Here is a 27,887-nt window from a genome sequence, read left to right as displayed (position 1 = left end):
AATGTATTCAGTAAGCTTAATATAAATGATAGGATACTGAATTAATTGAGACCAATTACATACATATTAAAGTGGTGATAAAATTGGCAGACAATATGATCTTTAATGCGGCACAAATTGAATTTTATTGCGTCAAAGCGGCATGTCACAAATCCATTGGTAAATTACCGCATATAAAATGGATGGTGAACCATTTTTGTGTGACACGTGAGCAAAGTTATGATATTGAATTTTGTATGGAAAAGAAATTAACGATGGATATACAAATGAGTCCACTTAATTGAGCGACCGGTTAATTGGGCCAGATCTCAAGAAACGGAAACCAAACTAATAGCGACTGTTAGTACATGTGCATGTATTTACTGGCATTGATAGTGTGTAAATTAAACCATCGTGATAAAAACTGTTTACACGTAATAGTGCTGACTGTCTCGCCATCTTATTCTTATTGCGTAGCGAGACGCGTTGTTGTCATTGTATGGTGCTATTTGGTAGGTTGTGAAAAATGTTCTCTCCGCGTAGGTTCGTCACTATTATTCTACTGTGCATGTACATACGTCATGCAAGTTCCAACTGTCGCGTGAAAATTCAGAAGCCGCTGAATATTTTTAATCCATGCTTCAATTTTGCAACTTTAATACGTGTTTACATGTGGATTTTCTTGTTATGGCCGAGAAAATACGTACTGTCAGCAGTAAATCCATCCACGTGTAAACAGGGTATAAGGAACTAACAGTAATTTACATCGCTTAATTGGGACTGTAAATGCGGTTGAAAAGCAGAAAAATACAAAAATTCCTACTTTTTAGAGAATTTTTGTGCAGATGACATTAATTACAATGCTGATGAAACCGGCCTCTATTATCATGCAATGAGGAAACTGAAGAACAAATTCATATTGTTATACACGGACGCAATCATGAACAACCGAATACAATTCTACCATAAACAATGTGGAAGCCGGTCTACAGACATACATACATAAAAACACAATGGTCAGACGTTCTTGGGAGAGCGCACTATACCTAATTCTATTTTGTTATGATGAAAATGAAGACTGCGAATTAAATTCTATGTAGCTACTTATTATTTCATTTTAGAATTTATTATTCTCCTGACATGGAAATAAATCAATTTCTTTTGAAAAAAAAATATTCATTGTTAAATTTTATATGGAATTCGCTTAATTGGGGTAGCCGTTTCATTGGGCCAAGATGCCCTAGTCCTGATGTGTCCCAATTGAGTGGAATCAACTGTATTTAAAATCTAGGTACTGAATATTTAAAATCTCCTTCACCATCTTGTTTAATCAGCGTCCGAACAGAATACACGTCAATTCGAATAGTATTTGAATAAAAATGTAATAGTATTGGATAATATACTTTTAAATAAATAGAACTCATAACCCGACATATTAAATTCAATGGAAAAATTAGCAATCACATTTTGAACAACTTTGGATGACCATATAATTGAGAACAACTATTTTCGTCAATGAATAATTATAATTTATCAAACCAAAAGTAAGACACCGTCTTAGTAAAGATTGCACCAAAGTACATGTAGTATTAAAAGTCTCCAATCATATTAAATAAATTGACGTCAGTCAAATGACATCAATTATCCACCAAATTTAGAAAATTTTGGTTACATGATCTTTTTGTAAAATTTACAATAAAAATAGATTTGATACACACGTGGAAAAAAGTTCACCATCTCTAGCCAACAATAAAACAGCCTTCTGAATTATCTTTATAGGTCACTTGAATTTTATTTGACGACATAAAATCAATAATCACTTGTAAAAAGATAACAGTTAAATATCTCTTTCTGAAAACTTTTTTATGTGCGCATGAAAATTTGGTAGTAGAGTGAATTCTGTTGATGTGTAATGGAAAAGTGTCATCACTGATAAGAAAACAGAAAAATATGGATCGGCAACAGTCGGGATCAAACCTGACACTTTTCTATTCGCAGTCTTATGCACTGCCAATAATTACTCTATTCCGGCCATCGCTAATTTTTATCAATATCATTTGGTGGCAATTATATATTTAATTTATTCGTTGATATTACATACTCCAATCAACAACTTGTATCCCATATTATTGAATACTAGTATAAAAGCCCATTCATGGATGTATGAAAAAATATCTATATTCCTATTAATAATTATTAGGAACTTTATGCTGGCATCTATAATTTAGCAACGTGCCTCATGTAAAATAACAGAAAAAGATTGCATTAGTCCTCCTATAAAGTTGGTACTTAATTCCATCATCATGTTTTTACCGCCGCCAAGAAAAAATTCATAATAAATAACTATTCTTTAATTGGTAAACATCTTTTCAGTGCGTAAGATGAATGTTTTGTTCACTGTCATCATTTGACTACAAAACAATGTTTTTGAAATTGAGACTGAGCAGACGACGCGTGCGCATTTCAGGCTTAATAATTTAGAAAATGTAAAATAGTATAAGATATTAATGGATAAGGTACCAATGGTGTGATGGATGGCCCCCACATTCTAAAGAGGGCCCCCAGGCCGCGATGTTTAGCGAACCCCCCAACCTATCGCTAAGGTTAAGGGTAGTGTATATCCCACATTAGTGTTCTCAAAATGGTATTCCGTGGAACTCCAGGGTTCCGCCAGGTAAACTTAAGGGTATTCCGTGTATATTTAGCGATTTCTTGTATTTCTAAACAAATCTACTTGAATTATTGAGCTATTAGCACTCGGCATCGTATTATGAAGCATTGATCGCGACCCCTTTTTGTGATAACCAAGTAAAATGCGACCCTTCGCCATATTGGATAAATAGTAATTTTTATTAGTCAGGAAACACACTAAAAATAATTATAAAATTATAAAAACTTTGTGGTATATGTTTATACATGCGCGGCTCCCTAATTAGGTCAATTAGTCAATGACCTCCCAAAATAAATACCTTACAATCGACAGAATAATATTAATAATATCTACAATGTCATATATAATAATAATCGGTGGATTTGAAATTATAAGGCGTACGCTTGTTTTTGTTTTGTATTCTCGATAGGCGAGAATTCCCCGCCAATTGCCGGACAATTCAATTCTTGACCCAAAATTAATATTTTTATAAAATTTTCTCTCTCATTTCTCATACATTAGACAGAGAAAGATAAATTCAATATTCGACGCTTTGAGTTCCAAAGATCCGTGCATTAGAGGCCTTTCGCCCATTGTCCGAGTGTGAAACAAAACATATTTTCAGCTAATTTTGCGAAACAGAATGATAAAGTCGACTGAATTGAGTCCCATGCTTCTGCCACGCCGAAAATTATTGTAAGTATACTTACTGTATTTTGTTCTGACAGTTGACAAGTTTCGGCGAATGTATTTTGGTTGTTTTAAACGTATTTAAATAGTTTTTGGTGTAGTTATTATACGAATTTACACACAAAGTTTGGTTTTTAGTGATTTAATACATTTTCGTGAAGTTTTGTGGAATTCACGACGGTTTATTTGTTTGAACTGACACAAAATGTCTAATTCAGTGGATTATATTTTAAACGAAATAAAGAATGGGACATTTAACTATGATAAACGTCTACAAGCGAAGATATTAGGCAGGTACATGCCGGATATGAAAATAATTCAAACAACAAAAGAGAAAAGCAAAGATGTTAACAGATATTTCAACAAGAAAAGCTATCATTTTTGTGAATGGATATGTGGTTGCAATGAAAGGAATTTATTTTTTTGTTTTCATTGTTTAATTTTTGATTGCAAAAATGAAAAGCAATGGACAGAATTTGGTGTTGGTGATCTAAAACATCTTAAAGAAAAAATAAAAAAGCATAGCAAGTCAACAGCACACATAAATAATTCTATGAGTTTTGTTTTATTAGGAACAACAGACATCCGAATTCAGTTAGATAGTGCATACCGCAGATCGATTGCTGATCACAATGAAACTGTAGATAAAAATCGTTTAATTTTAACAAAAATTTTAAAGTGTATTCAATTTTGCGGATCGTTTGAGCTGGCCTTACGAGGCCATGATGAGTCTAAAGAGTCTGATAATCCTGGTATATTTCGTGGATTAATAAATTTCATGCAGGAAATAGATATTGTTATGAAGGAGCATTTAGAAAGGTCAACTTCATTCAAAGGAATTTCGAAGACTATCCAAAACGAATTGCTAGATTCAATATTAAAAGTCACTCAAGAAGAAATTAGATGTGACATAAAAAAATCTAATTACGTAGCTATTCAAGTTGACGAAACGACAGACAGCTCTACAAAAACGCAAATGGTTTTCGTTAGATATTTAAAAGACAATATAGTATGTGAAAGATTTTGGAAGTTTGTAAATCCAGAGGTGTGCACGGCAACAGGATTAACAGAAGAAATTTTAAAAGAGCTGAGAATCTTGGAAATTCATCCTCGACAGCTAATAGCGCAAAGCTACGACGGAGCGGCAATAATGAGTGGAAAAACTGGAGGAGTTCAGACGAGAGTCCGCGAAACTTTTCCACTAGCACAGTACATCCATTGTTATGCTCACCAATTTAATTTAGTTATGCAAAAAGCATCCACCATAACCACTGGTCTGAAAGTTTTTTTTGCCACCGTCCAATCATTTTCTGTCTTTTTTTCGAGATCACCAAAAAGAACGAAAATATTAGATGAATTCGTCAAAGTGCGTCTACCGAAAGCAGCTCCAACTAGATGGTGCTTCAATGCTAAATGTGTGGAGACAGTTTTTTTGTACCGAGAAGACATTTTACAGTGCTTAAATTCAATACTGGACAGAGAAAATGACACCAATACCCTAAGTCAAGCCCAAAACTTAATAAATAATTTGGAAAAAAACACTTTTATTTATTGGTTAACTTTTTTTCACAAAATAATGCCTCATTGTCAAATTTTATTTAAACAAATGCAAAAAAGAAACTTAGACGCTATTAAGATAAAAACATACATCGATAATTTTAAAAAATATATTTCCGAAATCAGAAATGAAGCTAGCACTAATCCGAATTCCAGCTGTGCAACGGGTGACCATAAAAAGAGACGGATAGATGACAATAGCAACGCAGTAGCAATTGAAGTCTGTGATACAATTATAGTGGAAATAGAAGCACGATTCACATCCAACGATCATCTCATTATATCCGATTTGTTCAATAAAGAAAATTACGCTGATTTTAAAAATAATTTTCCCACAAGTCAAGTAAATTTGGTAAAACAGTTAGAAGAAATAAACATAACCAAGTTAAAAAATGAATTATTGGTGTTTTATCAACGAGATGATTTGCATGGCGCTAATAGTGCAGTTTCTCTTCTACATTTTTTACTCAGCAATAATTTCAATGAAACATTTTCCGAGTCGATCAAAGTTCTCCAATTTATTTGCGTCATACCAATGACAACAGTTGAAAGTGAAAGATGTTTTTCCACTCTCAAAAGAATAAAAACCTTTCTACGCAATACGATGGGCCAAGATAGACTGACCGCTCTTGCAATGCTCAGTATTGAAAAAAAATATGTGGGAAAAATAGACAATTTTTATAATCGTGTGATTGATGATTTTTCAAAAAGTAAAGAAAGAAAAGTGGACTTAATTTACAAAAAATTATAACGCGTTGTGTGCAATTTCGGTTAACGATGGGTTGGCGTTATGAAAAATGGACATTTTTTGAAGGGTAAGTAGGTACCCACCTATAACAATTTCTAGCACTTATTATATAATGTATTAAAAGTCAATTTGCAATACGTCTTTTAAGTATACAACGAAAAGGCAAATTGAAATAATATATTCAAAATTGACCTACCAGTTTTTCGGGCCTAAGGCCGCCAATGTGTTTATATCATTTGGCTGGTCAACCCGCCATGCCGGGCCCCCCGTAAGCCTGTGCCCCCAGGCTAGAGCCCTGTCAGCCCCCTCTTGTAGGAACCATGGTGTGATGGTTACCACTCTGAACTTTGAAATCAGTGCAGCGATCCCAGTTCACTTCTTGAAGTTTGTTTATAACTTTTAGATATTTTCTTCTGTTCAATGGAAAGCAAACAAAATAAATTTTAATAAATGCGTCAGCGTAGTCTACTATTAAAACGAAACGCATAAAACTTATCATTCAACAAGCAGATTAGATATTTTTACTACGAAAATACTATTACCGGAATTGAATAAATAAAATGGTAAGTTCTGCATGAATAAATTGTTCCGACTAAAACCATTCGTTGACACGTATAGATAAGCGATAGAAATATACATCATCATCAGCATCAGCAAAGTGGGTCCTGGCAGCTTTCCCTACCATCTGTCTGCCGTAAGTTCCCTTCACCGCCTAAGCCTTAGAGATACTATTTCTTTCGACGCAGTCTTACCACCGCAGTCTGATTCTTCCGACCCTTCGTTTCGCTTCTGCGGGTCTATTCTATACACAAGGCTGCTTTCGGCCGCTACGACAGCTAACCTAGGATAGGTTCGTATCAAAGTATTAGCACTTATTGTAACAATTACAATAAGTTGGTTGTAATTGTTGCAATAAGTGCTATATTTTAACAGCACCTCTCTTGGCTGTGATAAAATTTAGAGCGATATAGACGGCTAACTTATTGTAACAATTATAATACCTCAATACTAACAATAACAATAGTAATAAATACTATCACTTTAGCTGTCAATAGTCGCCTTGTGTATAGAATAAACCCGCTTGTCTCAATAAGCAAAGTGAAGAAATAAAAAAAATATATAGCCACATTCCTAGGGTTCCGGCCAATGTGCTCTACCAATTTAGCTACCAGCACCATATGTTATCATGATAAAACGAACGAATAACTATGCGACTGAAGGTTTAACAAATTTCGTTGATATTGGCGACTGACTTTTATGGTGCGTACCTTGATTCCAAGCGTAAGGATCTCTCGTTAAGTAAAGTACTAATAATTTTAAATCAAACAATTTTAACAGCATGAGAATGTAACATTCTTTATTGAAATTGAATTTTGTTTTGAAGATACATAATTTTGAAAACACTTCTGAGAAAATATATTATAACCAATAGAAAATTCTTGTTTGAAAATAGTAAGATACCCAGCAGGATTCGAACCTGCATTTCTCAGATTTCGCGCCCATGCACATAGACCACTATCCTACAGTGGCGAAGGATGGAGGTAGGCTGTTAAGATTCGCTATAAATAATGCACACTAAACTTTTTTAGTAATATGTATTTGTTTTTATTGAACTAAGACTACAATTTACAGATGGTGTTAGTTAGTTTTTAAAAATCAATTAAACCCGGCCTAAACGAAACCATAATAGTTTTGGTCTAATTTGGGCAATACGACAAAATTGTGCACACTTTTTCATTCATAGTTATTTGTTTTCATTGTATTACAAATACATATTACACATATTGTTGGTTAATTTTTTTAATTCATTAAGCCCTGCCTACACCAAACTATAATAAATAAAAAATATTATTCTATTTATAAAATATTCAAAGTTATGTATGATTTAATTGCATAATTTTAGATATTTTATAGATAGACATGTATTTTTTGACTATTATCTATTATGGCTTGGTTTCTCAGGGTTTAATTGAATTTTAAAAACTAACCTACACTATCTGTAAATTGTAGTCTTATTTCAATGAAAACAAATATGTATATGTGAAAAAGTTTAATGTGCACTGTTTATGGCGGATCTTAACAGCCTACCTCCACCCTTCGACACCGCTATCCTATAGGCGCCATACTTAATTGCGACAAATTTTATGGCTCTTAATACTCTGAAGCCCTTTCCAAATTGAGTTACGAGTTACGTTAAAAGATTTTTTTCTATTGTAATAATTAGAATGTCACATTCTTAAATCTTGTGAATTATTCGTTGAATAAAAAAAATAGTTATTAAATATTTTGTTTTATCGATTATACATCTGCTACACGGAAAGTGCTATCTAAATACCTACAGCGAGTTTTTGTGATACGGTGTACCTTCCTCTTATACATTGTTGAAGCAAAGTTTTAATTACGCTGGTATGTTAAAAAAATCAATAAATCTCTGACGGCTTGACATGTGGGTGGTTGCATTCTGCGTATAATATACGTTCAATTCACTGGCCTATACCAGAATAACACTACGAGTCGTCTACTATAATGCGTTATGTAAATTGCCAGAACTGTAGAATATTTTTTAGAAAAAAAAACATTTATCTCGTGTTTCCATCAACACAAAATTTAATTCATAGATTATTTACAGAAAACTGTCATTGATTATTATCCGAAACATAATATCTCTGATACTTCCTGGTGACCAGCCAAATATTAAAGAAGTATTTATAATATTAAAAATCATTCTGTTAATAACTAAAATATTTTTTTGACAAACAGATTCAAATATTTATTAAGCAATGCCTAACCGCGCGGCTTATAGATAGAGAAGATAAATTTAGAAAGAAAAAAAACACCGGAAGGAAATGAATAACTTTTTATATTATAACAATGACAATTTATTACGTACGTATTGTGAAAGTTGTGGTTAAAATTATTCATCTCCTGTTATCTTACGTCTTTGTTATGTTACATTTCAGGTAAACCACAAATATCTATTTATATTATACAGCGTAACTGAGTTGCAAAAAGCGTGGGACACATTGCATTTGACATTCTGTCAAGAATTACAAGATGATTTAAAACAAGATTTTAAACAGATCTGGCAACGTTCTCTTAGTTTTGTAACCTATACCAGCGATGCGAAACAATGGATATCTTAATTAAATTTTTGCATTTAAACTATTATTAATTTCAGTTTCATATTATGCCTTCGAAATTTATGTATATTATTCTTTTTAACACTACAACGGGCCATAAAGGCCAGTTCAGATTAGTCAAGTAATTTCGTCGAGTGGCGAGTAATTTAGTAAAAATCCTTTATTCGAGTCAATCCATTTTGTTCTAATTTTTCGGTTGAGTAGCGACCCCCACCACCTCTCACTAAACACTAAACAAGCCACGAGACATGTCTGAACACGTTATCTTTAGTCAAGTTCATTAGTTGTCGTAGAATTTCTTCCTCCAATTCTTCTAATATAGCCATTATAAATGAAGTTATTAACTTATTTATTTTTTGAACATACATAATTTGAAAACACTTCGAATCAGGTTCATATTGGTGTCATATTATTATAAAAAAAAATGATTTTTTTTCTATTGGTTATAGTATATTTTTCAGAAGTGTTTTTAAATTATGTGTGTTCAATAAAAAGAATGTTACATTCTTATCTTGTGATTTATCCATTGAATAAAAAAAATAAAATAGTCAATTATTTATTTTTGCTTTGTTCATTTTGACATGTCACTCACTAATGTACTGTGTTTGGATACTTTTCAGTTACTAAATCATTTAGTGGTAACTAAATCACTCGCCACTCGACTAATCCGAACCGGCCCTAAGATTAGTGTAGTGAAACCGTAGTGTAATCAGTAATAAAAGTGAAACAATCACAAACACCAAGGCTCTGATAAAATCACATAAATATATTGTGACCTCACCGGGATCGAACCCGGAGCCCCCGGATGAAAGGCCAACACCTTACACATTGGACTACGGGGGCCGACACAGCGCCACAGTATGTGGTATTGGTGCCGAAGGCTTTGTGTTTCTTGGACAAAACACAGGGCGACCTCAACGCTAGATGAAGGAATAGCTTTTCGGTACGGACCGGATAACCCGGAGAGACTGGAGATTTGGGAAGCCTCCAGGGAAGGCAAAACAGAGGAAGAGTGTTAGCGCGCTGTATCGACCAAGTAAAGGAGCTGACTGGGGGCAGTCTTCACTCTGCCCTGAGAGAAGCAGGGGATTATCAGTCATTAGGGAACAATCAAGAAGAGAGTATCAGTGGCGAAGGGTGGAGGTAGGCTGTTAAGATCCAAAATAAATAGTCCACAATAAACTTTGTCAGTCATACGTATTTGTTTTCATTGAACTAAGTTTACAATTTACAGATGGTGTTTATTAATTTTTAAAAATAAATTAAACCCTGCCTAAACCAAACCATAATAGTTTTGGTATATTTTGGGCGATATGACAAATTTTTGCACACTTTTTCAATCATACTTATATGTTTTCGTTGGATTAAGAATACATATTACACAAATTGTAGGTTAATTTTTTTAAATTCATTAACCCCTGCCTAACCAAAATATATAATAGATAAAAAAATATTATTCTATCTATAAAATATCCAAAGTTATGTATGATTTAATTGCATAATTTTAGATATTTTCATAGATAGACGAGTATTTTTTGACTATTATTTATTATGGCTTGGTTTTCGCAGAATTTAATTGAATTTTAAAAGCTAACCAACACCGTCTATAAATAATTGTAGTCTTATGTTAATGAAAACAAATACGTGTGACTGAGAAAGTTTAGTGTGCACTATTTATGGCCGATCTTAACAGTCTACCTCCACCCTTCGCCACTATTGTACATGACAGAAAATAGCTAGGGACCGAGAATGTGGTGACCTTCATTTGTCAGCTGATGATGTAAAATATAACTCGGGTTTTTACAGTAGCATTACGAAAGGTTAATTACATGCAATTTCATCACATGACACTCATTATAGTATGATTATCCAACTGTGAATACATATTGTAAACAATGATTTTATCAACATAATTGCTATATAATTTATTGATGGTAATACTTGAAGTCATTTGTTATTACTATTTTTATAAATTCGATACAGAATGAAAACAGATATTCACAATAAATCTGTATATTAAATTGGCTTAGCCTATTTATTTCATTGAGTGGATATTATAACAGACTTGTTCTTACGAGGAATAGTTATCAGTCATTCGCTCAACCCATCAGTTGTCTGCTTTGAATTAGTGTTCTCTTTAAGAGCATACATAAGTGAAACGGCAAATAATTTTCTACAATAAGGTGTGACGAAATTTCGCATTCGTCGCCAATCGACGAGCGGCATTCGAGGTGGGAGCACGTCGTATTTTTTTGTGATGGCGTCGTAAGAATATATTCTTATATAATGTAAAGATGACTAAAAAACGTTATGCCTGTACTCGAAAAAGAAATATATGTCAATGAATATATTATTATTATTACTAATATAATAATAAACACTAAATGGACGCATGTTGAATTTTTATGACAAATTATGTTCCGTTCGCCACGCGTCATTAGCACAATCCGCGCGTCGTATAGTTACGATCTTTTTAGACCATCCTCCACTGAGGTATAAAGCCGTAAGAACACATGAAAAATAGATTACCACATATAACCCAATCGACTTTCATCTTCTTCTTCGCATTACATCCCGGGGAGGGATTTGGCCTCCCCCACAACCGCTCTCCACTCACTCCGGTTTCTCGCCACACTTCTCCAGTTACCGGGTCTTCCTCTATGAAGCCAGTCCACTTCTACGGCGTCAGCCCATTTCCTTCTTGGACGACCTCTGGGTCTCTTCCGTTGGGGTAGCCACTTCGTCATGATCTTGGCGCTCTAACTTAATGCATTCTCTCCACATGTCCCGCCCATCGTAGTCTTTGGGACTTACAGTATCTTATGATTGTTTGCTTTCGATTGATCGACTTTGATACCCAGATAAAATTTGTGAATTGAAATATAAATTGGTACACATTATTTTTATCTAGTATGATGCCCAGTACGGGTATAAATGAATAATATTTTATAACCAGAATAATATTTTATAACCAGAATAATATTTTTTATTGATTATAGTTTTGTATAGGCAGGACTTAATAAATTAAAAAAAAAAACTAACCAGCACCATCTGTAATATGTAGGTAGGCTGGGTGCAGGTAGGCTGTTAAGATCTGTCATAAATAGTGCATACTAAACTTTGTCAGTCAAACGTATTTGTTTTCATTGAACTAAGACTACAGTGTGTAGATAGTGTTTGTCAGTTTTTTAAATTCAAATAAACCCTGCCTAATACAAGCCGACTAGGTAATAGTCAATAAATATTCGTTTATCTATAAAATATCTAAAATTATGCCATTAAACCATACATAATAATATTAGATATTTTATAGATAGAAGAATATTAATATGTATTCGTAATTTAACGAAAACAATTAAGTATGTCTGAAAAAGTGTGCACAATTTTTATCGGATCGCCCATAGCATACCTTAACCATTATGGTTTGGTTTAGGCAGGGTTTAATTGAATTTTAAAAACTTACTATCACCATCTGCAATTTGTATTATTGGTTCAATGAAAACAAATAAGTATGACTGACAAAGTTTAGTGTACACCAGGGGGGGGCAAACTTTTTAGATGGAGGGCCAAATTCAAAAATTCAAAATGAGCGGCGGGCCGCAAGTAAAATACCATTTTTAGATAAACACTATTTATTATCACGAAAAATAAACACTACAAAAAAATTATGAGAAGAATGAAACTGTTGTACATTTTTTTTAAATTAAGGTGTTAATTTTGTAGTTGATATTCTCAAAACTGCTTGTAAATGGGCATAGGAGATATTTGATCGTAATTTTTTTTTATTGAGGTTCATGATCGAAAATGTTTGTTCACATATATAGGTTGATCAAAAAATAACGAACATTTTTCTTGCATAAGTTGGTCCAATTTGTCTGAATTAAGGGCATTGTAAACTTTGGAGATTTCTTCACGACGATGCAATTTTCTTAAATCAGCGTCACACTTCAGATCAATAATCTCAAGTTGTAGTTCTGTCGGTACACTATCAATATCTATTGAAAATGGATCGCGTACTATTGCTAAACAAATTTTAATCTATGTCAATATTTTTTTTTTAAATTATAAAAAAGTTATTCGTAATCAGAAGTACAGTTAATGATGGCGGGCCGCAAAAAAATACCCGGCGGGCCGCAGTTTGCCCCCCTCTGGTGTACACTGTTTTATCGGATCTCCGCAGCCTATCTCCACCGTTCGCCACCGGCATATTATATACGGTGCATATGAACTAACTAGCGGAGTCTCCCAGCCTCGACTGATGGTACGTAATGTGTACCCATCCCTGATTGGCTGATAAATGCGGCGGAGAATTTCCAAAGCAATCAAAGGTACGCCGTAAATATATAACAAAATCATGGGCGGCACGTGCTCTTTTTTTTTATTTTCTATTTCACAACTACATTCAAGCGAGCTGACAATATTGAATCCTCCGAGCCGTTATTGACCTGTGAAATTGTAAATCGAAATTTGTGAAAATCGAAAATAGTAAAGCATGAGTGTTTAAAAAAAATTAAACAGGAAGTCAGAATGAGTTTACGACTTGGCATTGTGACAATTCCGCTAATCAGCGTTCGTCAGTAGGCATTTATAAAATAGTCTACAAAAAAAAGTTGGCGACCATTAGGGCTATCTTTGCTTTCAGCACTTCAGTCCGGAGTGTTTCTCACGGTCCCCATTTATCATTATCATAACAACGTATTCCCAAACAATTGAAACCCATTTATTTACTCAGTTAGGGAATTCCGCAATCCATTATTAACATTTTAGTAACATTGGTCGAACTGACATGATTAACAAGGGAATAATTAATTTTATTGCCTGCCACCCAGAATAGCTTGGCGAAGCTGCACACATACCAATCACGGAGGTTCTTAAGCCATAAAATGCGGCGTCTTGATTTATCCTTGGATAATGAGTTGAAGAATGCTGTACTTTTGTCTAGTGTCTCTTTGAATATGGGTCGAGTATCCGGTGTTCTTATGATGTTTCCTATAAGCTTATTTTATAACGCGTCTAGAAGACATTTATTCGATGTCTTTATTTTAAGACATTTAACTATTTTCCTTTCGATAATTCGTCAAATGATTATTTTCCGACCGCCTTTCTACAAGGCATGCTTACTTTTCACTCTCTTGTATCTCGTCGGTCTCTTCTGCTCTTGAAACACTTTTGCCTGTTATCGCGAGGGATGGTTTCCAATCCTGGTGTCCTAATGAATTTGAATTTACATGCGCCTGTTAATTACCTACGTGGTCGCAGCCATGATTTATTCTGGATCGGAACCGTTTCCTCGTGTCAAGCCTATCAGACAGCATTAGCAAGGGGTGCAGGATTAGTAAATGCGCTCCATAAAGACATAGACATTTTCAATGATGTACTTTGCATTTTGTTTTTGAAACTTTATTTTTCTGTATAAAATTGTGTTTTGATTTTTTTTTGTTATTATTATTATTATTTCCTATATTCTCTTCTTCTCTCTTGTGAGGGTAATATTTGTTATAATGTAAATCTCATGTTGTGTACGTTTTGAATTTAGATTTGTTATGTCCACAATGTTATGTTTTCTTAAATTAAAAAAAAAAAAATGTGACTGAAATATTCTAGTTTTCTGGTTTTTTGATACTAAGCAGACCTTCTAGGTCCTTTCCCATTCGTATAAGGACATAAATATTAAGGAGATACAGACGAAAATAGTTGGAAAATGAACTCTACCTACATTGTAATAAGAGTCAATTTATTATATCCTAAGAGGATAATTTGAATGTGGAGATTATATGGAGACTATATTAATAGATTTAGATAGACAACTTATTACATCCATACTCTGGGTCCGAACACACATTGAAAAAACAACATGTGAATTCAATCCCGGGACCCACGACATTATAAGCCGACACGTTACCACTCTGCCTTTTATATAGGTTATTATTGTCTATTCTACCAACGAAGGGTGGGGTGGGCTGTTAAGATCCGACATAAATAGTGCACACTAAACTTTGTCAGTCAAAAAATATTTTTTTTCATTAAACTACGACTACAATGTATAGATAGCATTTGTTAGTTTTCAAAATTCAATTAAACCCTGCTTAACTCAAGCCATATTAGATAATAGTCAAGATATATTCGTTCATCTTAAACAGGGGGTGGCAAACTTTTTGGATGGAGGGCCAAATTCAAGAATTCAAAATGAGCGGCGGGCCGCAAGTAAAATACCATTTTTAGATATACACTATTTATTTTCACGAAAAATAAACATTACAAAAAAAATTAATGAGAATAATGAAACGTTGTACATTTTTTAACATTTTTTTAAACTCAGGTGTTAATTTTGTAGTTGATATTCTCAAAATTGCTTGTAAATGGGCATCGGAGATATTTGATCGTAAAGAATTTTTATTGAGGTTCATGATCGAAAATGTTTGTTCACATATATAGGTTGATCCAAAAATAACGAACATTTTTCTTGCATAATCTTAAGTTAATATATATTGTTATATATAAGTTAATATATAAGTAATATAATAATATAAGTTGGTCGAATTTGTAAAATTTGGAGATTTCTTACGACGATGCAATTCTCTTAAATCAGTGTCACACTGCAGATCAATAATCTCAAGTTGTAGCTCTGTCGGTACACTATCAATATCTATTGAAAATGGATCGCGTACTATTGCTAAACAAATTTTAATCTATTGTCAATGTTTTTTAAAAAATTATAAAAAAGTTATTCGTAATCCGAAGTACAATTAATGATGGCGGGCCGCAAAAAAAAACCCGGTGGGCCGCAGTTTGCCCCCCCTGATCTAAAATAATACCATTAAACCATGCATAATTTTAGGTACTTTATAGATAGAAGAATATTTTTTATTGATTATGGTTTGGTTTAGGTACGACTTAATGAATTTTAAAACAATACTCAATCCCGACCATGTCCGATCCTAATAGGATCATATGGGCCTCCACAGAGTAGAGGTTTGTATTGACAGATTTTTTTTACGAGAAATGGATGTCAGCCACTTGCTCAACCTATTAGGTCCATACCCTGACTCACACACATATTGAAAAACAATATGTGTACTTGCCAGACCCAGGATTCGAACCTGGGACCCACGGCATGATAGTCCAACGCTTATGCCGCGCGGCCACCGTGGGCCACCACTCAACACTATCTCTAATCTGTATTCTTAATTCAACTAAAACAAATAAGTATGACTGAAAACCTATGTACGTTTTGTTGGCTTGCCCATAGCACACATAAATTATTATAGTTTAGGTTAGGCAGGGTTTAATTGAATTTTAAAAACTAACCAGCACCATCTGAAAATTGTATTCTTAGTTCAATGAAAACAAATAAGTATGACTGACTAAGTTTAATGTGCACTATTTATATCGAATCCTAACAGCCTACCTTCACCCTTCGCTACTGCTACCGACGCCGTCAATGAAAATTGACCACCAAATGTTTTTGTAAGAATACATATGGTGATACAAAAGAAACCAATGGATATGGAGACAATACATGATGTGATAGGCTGCACCAAGCTGATGAAATAGCAATGTCGCTCAGTGCATGGACAACCACTGGATAAATGCAGTCATAAATGTCACTAGTCGACCACAGGGGTGCCTTAAAACCCACCCAATCGACGAAACAAGTACTGTGGATTTACGTCGCAGTGAAGAGCCAAGGACTGAGAAGAGTGGCTAGGGTAGGCCTTCTCCCAGCAGTGAATCGACACTAGCTGATAATATTAAAACATTCCTTAGATCCCAGCGCGTCTATTCTATACACAAGACTGCTTTTCTGCTTTTCGGCCTCTACGGCAGCTATCTAGGGTAGGTTTGTATCGAAATATTAGCACTTATTGTAACAATTACAACTAATTTATTGTAATTGTTACAATAAGTGCTATGTTTTAACAGCACCTCTCTTGACTGTGATAACTTTAGAGCAAGATAGACAGTATTGATTGTTTAGACGGCTAACTTATTGTAACAATTATAATACCTCAACACATAAATATGATAAAGTGATAATATTTATCACTTTAGCGGTCGATAAATATAGAATTGACCCACTGAATTTAGTTATAAATCGTAATAATATAAACGTTAAACATGATTTAAAACGGACTTATATACAACATAGAAAATTGTGAATTTCCATTGTTGCAGATAAGCCTGCCTACCCACTGTGACTGAAAAATGCATTTAAATTGAATTAAAAATACATTCAACAACGGAACCAATTGCTCATTTCATAGCAATTTTAATAATACAATAAATTTACAATAAATTGATAAAATTGGCATGACTTTATGGTTTTATCAATAACGAGGCATAAAAACATTTTTTTTTATTTATTTAGAGTGATTCCCAACCTTTTTTATTTGGTGGTAAACTCCAGATAATTTATACAGAGGCACAAATGCAAAGTATTTTTAGTCTCAATATTTATTAGAATTCATTACCTACTATATTTTATTATTTCTGCGTGCGAATGCATTGAAAAGACAATCGTACGGTTCTGATTTACACAACCACAAACAATTACATCCTTGCTCGCGGCACATGGCTGGGAATCACTTAAATAGCGTAGCCAAAACAATAAAAAATTAAAACTAGAATGAATTTGTATTGTTTTTAAACTACACAAAATTTGACAGTGAATATTATGAATGTCATGATATTGATGCAGAAATTCCCTAGGAGTGTTTCCCAAACTTAACACAGTCATGAGTCAATATATTTCAGTGTAATTTTTGATTGAGTGCTATGTCCGAATATATAGGAAATTTTGTTGATTATTTGAGACGATTTAAGTTCCTAATGCATAGATGACAATTTAGCTAAACAATCAACAACATGGCGAAATTAAACAAGAATTTTTTTTTACTGAACGGTTTTTATTAACTGTCAATAAATTTGAGACATGGCAGAGAAAGTGGAATGCCTCAAGGGCAGGCACTATTATTTGTTTTCAATTTGTAATGTGCAATGGCGATTGGAGAAAAGCGCACTAACTCCTGATCACTAAACCACTCAATTTTTAACTTTGGTGGCGAGCTCTATGAATTTGGACTTGTTACTTGACTAACATGTCGTCGCTATAGGATTGGTTTGTCGAATATCCGTTTTTGTCAAAATCGACCTTTTAATGCAGAATGACTTATTATATTTAAATGGACTAGAACCAACACTTTCTTTTAATTGGTTTGTAATGAATACAGCATTCATATGCTGTAAAAACATTTGCCATTTGGTCTATTCGACAAACCAATCCTACAGCGACGATGTGGCGAAGAAGTACAGAATGCAAACGACATCCTCTGGGAATGCCTTGAAATGCGGTGTACAAAAAGGGAAGAGCTGCTCAAGTCGATCCAACCACCTGTTGAGCTTGGAAGGATTATAAATATTTTTAAGAGAATTCGAGAGGTCCTAAAGATGGATTCTCACTCAGAGGAGAAAAGGCGATATGACAGCAGGACTCGATAATTTTTTTTTTTTTAAAAAAGGCACACTTGAGATGCTTTGCAGCAAACGTAGGGCCTTGTGATACGCCTGATTAAGATGGGTTGTTTTCGAGGGGTCTATATTTGTGTCAATAAATTCCTGGTGGAAAAATATAGTTAAATGTTTCATTGAAACGGATGATACCGGTTCTGATTTATACATCAAATATTAGTACTATATATTGTGTGGCCCTCGTTGTCCAGTGCATAAGGCGCTGCCTTTCATCTAAGGACCCCGAGTTCGTTTCTGGGTGATGTCACAATATATTTTTATGCAATTTTCTCAAAGCCTGGGTGTTTATGATTGTTTCTCTTCTATCACTAAATATACTACTCGCGAGCCTAATACTACAAGGTTCTAAGTGTTCGTCCTTGAAAAAACAAACTCAACAATGAAGTAGTATTCTAAGCCGCCACATTGTTACTTTTGTTTCGTCAAGGACAAACACTTAGAATCTTGTAGTTCTCCACTCGCGTACTGTCAACGGGCTTCATGGCCTATTGTAGTATTAAAAAGTAATATCTATTTGATTAATAACAAACAGACAAGACAGACAAGGGTTTGCTAATAAAAACCTTAAATGGAAATGGGCTGGCACATAGTTCGAAAAAAGGACAATCGTTGGATAAATTTAGTCATCCAGTGGTATCCGAGAGGTACAAAACGTCTGCAAGGTTGACCTAGAAGGCCGCTGGATCGACGAAATGATAATGTTCTGCGGAAGTACGTGGCAACGCAACGCACGGGACAGGAGCAGTGAATAGATTCAGGCTGATGATGATACTACTTATATCATTCTTTATAAATTCCATGTCAGATATTGTCTTCCGCAAGACATACAGGTGAAAGTTCAAATTTGGTTGATTTCAGTTATGAATGGACAAATATAGCTTTCGTAACCCTTGAATAGGTGTCAAAACACCACAATCTAGATTCACTCTCAATCAAAAGTTATTAAAGAAAAAATATGGCTGTATATTGAGACACAGACAGAAACTAATTTACCTAACCTAACCCAACACTGAAAGGTATATATTATATTCCAAACTTATGTATGTTCGCAGCGTATACGGCTAAGAAAGGCCTACGATGTAAGGAAATGTGATAAAAATACCACATGCGTCAATGACCCAAGGTACATAAAACACAAATCATAGTGCATTAAATTATGCATTACTTTTTAACCTGCGTTAATATTTACGATAAAAGAAAAATAGCACCTAAGAGTGGCTTATCTTGTCTCTGTAGAGATAAAGTAAAATACAAATCATAATAATTATTAGTACTGCATTTTACGATTGAAATTAAAGTCGTAAAAAAAATTACACATGCCACATAAAATTAATATTGACTAAGAACTATTATTGTCACCTTATACAAATACACCTACTGTGGTGAGATAAACTATAAATTTTTTATCAATTGTTTACCTTTAACTATGAGGAAAAGATCTTACTGTATATAGCAGGGTAAATTATCCTGTATATAGCAGGTATTAACCTACTACTCTTTGAAGGCATTATATTGACATAGAGCAGTGTTTCCCAAACTTTCGACATCTATTTACACCCCTCCTATAATTTTCGTAACACTGAGTACCCTCGTCAAAAAAAAATTGCGTATACTTTAAGTCTTTGGACACTAACGAGTGGCCATTAGATATAATTAGCATGCTATTTAAATGTGGTAATTAATTAGTAATTATTATCTAGTCAGCAGTCAATGCTTTAATAACAATCAATATAGCATATTTAATTTTTCCTTTTTTAGTACAAAAACAAAATAATAATAAACGAAAAATAAAATTAATTCATAATAAAATATAAATAAAATAACCAGAATGATGTTAAAGTACACTCCTTATATTTATTTTTCAAGAATCCATCTGAAGCTAATCACAACAATTGCTCTTCTTCTGCATGTGATAAACCTTCTAGCATGGATGTTGTATTAATGCTTGTTGCACCAGGCGCAGCCAAAACCCGGTGCAGCGCGTACCCCCACCAAACTCTTCCCGTACTCCAAGGGGTACGCGTACCACACTTTGGGAAACACTGAATAGAGCATTGTTTCCCAAACGAAGTTCCAGACCGTAAAATTAGTGGCTCCTGGAAAGTTGTTGGTTTTTGTAAGTTGTAATGTACATTGAACGCACAGGAAATTCAACTCGACATCAATATAATCTCAAATCAGAACTGCCAACAATGTTCGATTCACTGCTGCGCATACAGAGGTGATTAGTTGTGAATGTCAAAAACTCAGCTGTCAAAAATTCAAACTGAATAAACACCATTGTTCAAAAATGTCATCAGATGACGAAACAGAGATTATTATTTGAAAGAAGTATTGTTTCGTTTGTCGGCTATGTTTTTAAGAGGAGTCATAGCTGTCATTCTGACGGATGGATTTGAAGTGGCTGATAGCGAGTGGCACATGCGCGTAGCAGTGACAAAAATAAAAGTGAAGTTCGACAAACATGCTGTGTGGAGTTGGTTTTGTTGAATGCGAATTTTTTTAATTAACAACATAAAATCAATGATGTGTGCAACTGTACATTAAGTTACATATGTTTTATGAATACACATATCAAAGTTTACACATCACATTAAGAAAGTTAAGTCAAACAGACATCAGACAATCTGGTCCATCATCAGAAAAGACAGACTCTCCTCGGAAGTAAAAATCGTGATATTTGTTCAAATCGGAAGTCGGAGAGAACGAGGAAGAGCTCGCTCCAGATAGACACACCAAAACAAGACTGCCACATGTTTTCCACCGACACCAACTCTGTGTGCCGCTGAATACTGAGAGGCGTAGTCCAGCATTGAAAAAGGTGATTCTCAAGTCACGAGATCCCAACAAAGAAGAATTGATTCCAGGTACAAATACTCTGCCTGGATCAAATTTACATATTATCGTTGTTTCAATGTGTGCTTGGATCCATAGCATGGACCAAATGAGCAGAGCGAAGAGCTAACAACCATAGCTTGTAAAAGTGTGTTCAACATAACCCTACTATGTTTTTCATTGCCACGTACTTCCGCTAAACTTGATTATTTCATCGATCAGCGGGCAATTAAGATCTTTTAATGTCAATTGGGTACCACTGAGTGAGCATGAGCCTAACCATGCCATTATGTCAATTTATATTTCGATCCTTGTCCATTATGCCCAATATGCATCTCTTCAGAGACTGTGAGAGGTGAATCCGAAATACTTTGTTCAGACATCCGAAAGCACTAAGCTATGATTCCCGGACAACTTCATCAGCAATTTCTTCATCCACATACATTTGCTATCCGAGATATATGCAACTTTTGAATTGTTCAACGTGGATTTCTTGAATTTATTAGCAGTAAATCACAAGGCAACACCAATGTCCTATTGATTTTGTGGTAGAAATGCCACTTATATTCCACACACCCTACTCTAGTGAATTTTAGATAACACGCTTGTTAAGGAGTGTGCACATGTGTTCTCATCAACAACTTGTCCACACACCAGATGTGGCCTTTAAAATAATCATAAATATTTATACACCACCATTGTTTTAATCGTACACTTCCACATTAAGAGGCATATATTTCAAAAAACCACATTTCAATATTTGTGGTAAACAATGTTTATGTGTTTCAAGCTTAAATGTTAGTTTCATTTTTCCTCATACGATTTCAATTGTTTTATAAGTGTTGATAATAAGTAGGTATCATAAAGTTGTTTTATTTCAATCATATATTATTATGGTCCACATAAATAATGATTTTATGTAGGTATGTAATACTAAAAGAAATATCTAATTATAGTGTTTGAGGCCGCGCGGCTTAAGCGCCGTCCTATAGCGTCGTGTGTCCCAGGTTCGAATACTGGGTCTGGCAAGTACACATATTGTTTTTCAATTTGTGTATGAGTCCGAGTATGGACCTCATAGATTGAGCAAGTGGCTTAATTCCATTTATCGTAAAAACAAAATCTGTTAATGCAAACCTCCACCCTGTGGAAGCCCATAATATGATCTCATTAAGATCGGACATGGTCGAAGAAGAAAAAATACAGTATTTCGACATAGTTTTCTATCATTGATATACATATCTATAGACCGAAGGTACTTGATAGAATTTGAATTTAAATTCTAATTGATTTAAGTTTTGTACTATTCCATTTGAGGCATTTTTTGCGACACGGGTTTCGCCTTTCAACATCTTCAGGCACCGTGCGCACTCACCAATGGCAAATACATACTGACAACAAATACAGCTAATTACCGTTTATATAGCAATGTAAATACAATGAAAGAAAGTAAAAACATTATCACCTAAGAGGGTAAACGAAAACCTCTATTTATAATATTGTGTTATTTATAGTATTAAGGGGGGACATGCTCAGCGTAGGTCAAAATGGAGCTTTTGTTCTATTTTCAAAGCATGATCCTGGACATACCTTAAACGTTGTAGATAATCTATTTATATAATTTTGAAGCCTTATTATCCTTTATATTTATTTTAAACATTTGATGACTGCATAAAGTATTTTTATTACATGAAATAGTATTCTTTTAAACCTCTCGCTCTAATGTTTTAGAATATAGTCATATTTCAGTACATAAATGTGCAGTGGTGTTAAGATTTTTTACGTTTATTAATTTTTAAACGCATTTATAAAACCATCAGTATAATTTATATAGACATTATTATAGTGAAATATTCACGATAAAAAATTATATTGATAATCTCTGTGATCCCAAATTTGACAAGAATTAGGCATTTTATTATTCAAAAAATGGGCAAGATTAACACATTTGAAGATAATTCAAAATATACTGATTATAAGCTATGTCTTTGACCATTCAAGTGTGATAAACATCCTACGAATAATGATTGCTTTATAATAATTATTGACCTAAGAATAAGGTAGTATTTTTTTGAAATACGCCATTTCTTTTGGCATTCCTCAGTGGTTAAGCTACAACATACGGCCGTAGCCATAAATTTACAAACTATAATTGAAGTAGGGAGTAAAATGATGTTAACGCGCGTGTTTGAACATGTACCTAACCGAAAAAAAATTTAAACGGTAAATAGAAAAAAAGCTCAATTTTGACCCACGCTGAGCACGTCCGCCCTTAACCCAATGCTTACGGGCCCTTTTAATTAATTTTGTAATTAACGTGTTAATTTGCATTTGAAAAGCAATTAGCAAAAATACAATTTTGTGCGGCCCGTAAGCCCGTAAATATAAGTGTTTGTAAAAACCCATAGTAAATGACTGCTATACTATTAATACATTCGGTAGATAAGAACATTAAAATATCATTACTGTGCTTGCCTAAATGTATAAAACCGAGCCAAATACTAAAGGACCACGGTCCACTGATTAAGTTAGCTACAGGTGACTGCATTGCAGGTTCATTTGCAGAGAACTTCACACTACTGTACTGCTATGACATTTATTTGCCATTTTGCAGTGCATATAAAAAGACAATCTGTTACGATGAGTAGATAAGCAGCTAATAAAATAAATACACTTCCTGTAAAATTTAAGTAAAACCGTTTATAACTGCACTAGAGTAAGTAATCAAAACGAACATTAGAAAATGGCTGCCATTGCTTCTTGAGCAATAAAATTGGAATGTCAACTGAACGATCTTAATATTTATGGAGTATGCCAACTTAATCATGCTTCACGTACTTGGAACATAATTTCAAATGTCATAAAACTAACGTATATGAAAGCCTCCTTCTATTTATAGGTATTTTAAATTCTGTGAGATTAACTGTTTAGATATAAACATACCACATTAGGTACCGTGAGAGTTTTGGCATAGTCGAAGGTGCGCCAAGCGAGAGAAAGCAATGTTGTTGATGTAATTACAACATTATCAAAAGTAAAAATAATAATTAAATAATTCCTAATTAAATATTGAGTAATTTCTGCACTCTAGAAGAAATTGCATCTGCACATTTCAAGGTTAAATTGCTCCACTATATGATTATAAGATTATTCAAATGACTCACCCAGCAGTAAGAGAATGAGCGGGTTAGCGAACTGCTCGGCGTATCTCTTCCACGCGGGATCCTTGGCCCCGACGGTGAACTCGTTCCTGCCGACGATACGGATTCGGGAGTCGGCCTCTCGCCATGACAGACCGGAGCGCGGAGACGCCCGCAAGCGCCCCGCCACCTCTTCCCACGGCAGCAGAGCCGCGTCCGACGCCTGCAGCCACATCTCGGGTGAAGCGGGGCAAGGGGAGTTCGACGAGCCTGTGCTGGAGTGCTGGTGAACATTGAAAACGTACCGCATGAGATCAAAGTCAAAACAGCATCATGGCATGAAAACTGTAGCGAAACTCATCTAGTACAAATGACTTTATAACATCCACTTTGACTAATAAAAAAATTCAATTTCTACTTTCATGGTTATGTACACAGAACAGATTAATAAATAGAATAATACCGATAGGCTATAACCCAATATACTACATTTTGATACATGGTTTTGAATGTCTGTGTCCTACGAAAATACACACATTATAGACGTGCAATAGTGTGTTGCAACCTTTAAATACACCAATATTGAATAAGCGTCAGTGCATAAACCGAGAGCAGTTGTCAAAGACAAGCGTATTCGTGACACGTGTTTAAGTTTATCCCATATTCTTCCGCACTCAAGATCAGTTGCCTGTTACTCCACACCCGTTAGATATCTCAGTTCCCAGGTTATGTATATAGATTACATGTGTATGTGTAGTATAATGTCTACTTTTGTAGCTTTCATATAAAATTTAAACCAAATATGCTGTTTAACAATATAAAAATTCATATCACGTTGGTTGCAAAATCAACATAAAGAAAACCAACGTATTGTTCAATGGCACCTGTCCCGATCCAGATTTCCTACTGAAAACCCCCTGGTTATGTACGCGCCAGTTGAACACTTTAAATGTCTTCAATATAGACTAACAATTATTGTTGGGTGTGGTTGTGAATCTGTGTTATATTTCATTGTAGGATTGTATTGTAAGCTTAAATACATATTATGTGGTTAATACATTCTATATATTTGAATAATAAAATTACATGTCCAAATGTATACTGAATATAAATTGATACAGAGAAAAACCTTGACATCATAAAATGCTTAGCTGAAATTAGTAGAATTAAAAATGTGGCTAATGATAATAGGAATGGCTTACGTCAGTCATTATTTAAAAAATAATCGAGCCTATGGGTAATTAAATTTGAACAAAATACGTTTTTTAAATTTTGACAGATCGTACATGTATGGAAACGTCAGTTTTTAATGTGTAATTAAAAACGTATTTAAATAATAATATGTAAGTACATTTGTTGCTAATTCTTGTTATAAAAGATAATTAAATTATAAGAAATAGATGATTCATGTAAATTTTACATTATGAAAACGTCAAACAAACTAACCTTAACATTGAAGTATGTACGCACTCGCACTATTTAATATATTTTTCAAGTAGGTATGTACCTAATAAGTAATAGATTAAAGAAAAAAAAATGAATAGACAAAAATGAGGAAAATATTAAATAAATCAAATCTCTCTGATGTACTTTGAACGTGTCAATATTATTATAGATATTCCGGAAATGAACAAATTTTAAATAATTTGAATTTGGAACAGAAGGTGACGGACACTTTTGTAAATTTAATTATATACGTCAAATTTGAATGAAAATGTTTCTAAATTATTGGGGACATCGCAAAGGAATGTTGACTTCATTGGGAATGCTGTAAATTAATGTAGCAGGAATGTCAAAACCCATTTGACGGATCGATGGGTAACCAAATAATAACAAAATCGATAAGTTCGGCACTCACCACACTCGCGGTATCTTGGCTGTTCAGTGAAGAATCATCTATATCCAGATCAGTTTGCTGTTGTATTTTTTCATATTTCCGATCGGGACTGCTTTTCATGATTCGCGGAGGTTATACGTTTGTACTATTCTGAGTTGGGCATTTTCAAATACACCGCAACAATTACCACCGGAGATACGACCTAAAATTGACACATATTGCATGCGTAATGAAGTTGGCTGATATTGGTAATGTCAAAAATGGCACAGCTATTATCACGTCAGTATGATGACGAATTTCAGGCATATCACATTTTAGTTACTAGCCATGTAGAGTTGATATTTTATCATATATTTTAATTATTTTAGCACAAGAAAAACTTTACACAATTCAATAATAAATTATCAGCATACTTACTGACATGTTCATTGCTGCCATAGTATTGCCTAAACCTTGTTTAGACGGTATTTCATTTTGCTTTAGTATCTTCACCTATCAGTCCAACAAACTTTATGTTGGTCGAAACTTTTTTTTATTGGCTCTACGACCCAATGTCTAAATATTTTTTTTTTGTTGACAACATATTCGACCTATAATCTAGATCGAACCACACATTAAAAAATAACATGTGCTTTTGCGAGACCCAGAATTCAAACCCAAATTATTTGCTTTGGGTTTGAATTACGAGGCCGCAGAACAGGAATCAGAATCACACCTGCCTTCTAGATTTAGCCTAATAGCGCCTGCACACATGTATGGGTTTACTGGCACCAATAGTTTGTAAATTCAAATATTTCGATAATAACGGTTGACAAGTAAAAGTGCTGACTGTCTCACCAATCTTATTCTTCTAGTGTAAGCGTGACGCATTGTCATTTTATGGTGCTATTTGACAGGTTTATTTAAATTGGTAAACGTCAAAAATGAGTTTTTTTCCGGCAGGTTCGCCACTGTTGTTTTACTGCGCAGGTGCAGATATCTCACAAATTCTGTCGCGTGAAAATTCAGAAACTTTTTAACCCATGCTTGCAACTTGCAAGATATTATGTGTTTACAAATGCATTTTCTTGTTATCACCACAATAATACGTACTGTCAGCAGTAAATCCATGCGTGTAAACGGAGTATTATAAGTAAATAATAACTTACCTTTGTTTATAGACTGCTTATGTTGCATCCCTTAAATCCTGATTCTAGTATGTAGCTAATGTCGAACAAGAACTTCTTGTCCATGTGTTAAAACTGTGAACTAACAATCCCCTCCAGTGCGGTTAATCGCACCTCCGTTTTCAAATGAGGTATGCCCCCAAATTTATCATTTCACTTTATGCTCCCGTGATGTACAGATTTATCAATTTCCGTAATTTGAAGTTTTTTTTTGTAATAAAAATATGTCTAAAACTGTCAGGAGTGATGTTAGAATTATTATTAGTAAACTTTTGGTAAATAGCGAAGAAGGAAAGGAGTCGCATCTAAAAAGAGAGCCAATAGATTATTCAAACACGCCTCTAGCATGCATTGCCGCCATGATAAGTACGTCACTGAGAAGTCTTCTTTAATCGACTACAGCGAATTCCTGTTATCGCCGATTTCTTTTTGTCGGACAACATGTGTCTAGTAATCCATTACAGGGGTATTCACGAATATGTAATGCGGCATTTAATTCTTTAGCAAAACGCTTATCTGTCTCACCCTACCTACAAAGGTCAGTGCCTAGTGCATCAAAATCATTTGATACTGTGTAACCAACCGTACAAGAATTTTGGTTTTTGTTCCAAACACAT

General features: G+C 34.2%; 1 protein-coding gene across 2 annotated transcripts in view; it reads right to left on the bottom strand.

The window, feature by feature from the left end:
- Positions 1 to 26,326, bottom strand: part of SPoCk (secretory pathway calcium atpase) — a 57,579-nt gene extending 31,253 nt beyond the window's left edge. The window contains exons 1-2 of one of the 2 annotated variants that reach the window (XM_085959797.1): positions 26,126 to 26,326; positions 24,292 to 24,550 (exon numbers count right to left, since the gene is read on the bottom strand). In XM_085959797.1, coding sequence (XP_085815923.1) covers positions 24,292 to 24,550; positions 26,126 to 26,224 — 358 coding nt within the window. In that variant the 5' untranslated portion in view covers positions 26,225 to 26,326. Of the gene's footprint in view, positions 1 to 24,291; positions 24,551 to 25,713; positions 25,768 to 26,125 lie in introns of those variants that run through there. The other variant, XM_085959798.1, reaches the window with a different exon arrangement.
- Between the last annotated feature and the right edge of the window lie 1,561 nt (positions 26,327 to 27,887).

Source organism: Rhyacophila brunnea, unplaced genomic scaffold (genome assembly GCF_057557595.1).
Source record: "Rhyacophila brunnea isolate RB1 unplaced genomic scaffold, BYU_Rbru_1.0 scaffold_9, whole genome shotgun sequence".
Classification (NCBI taxonomy): Eukaryota; Metazoa; Arthropoda; class Insecta; order Trichoptera; family Rhyacophilidae; genus Rhyacophila; species Rhyacophila brunnea.
This window is presented reverse-complemented; position numbering and strand designations above follow the sequence as displayed.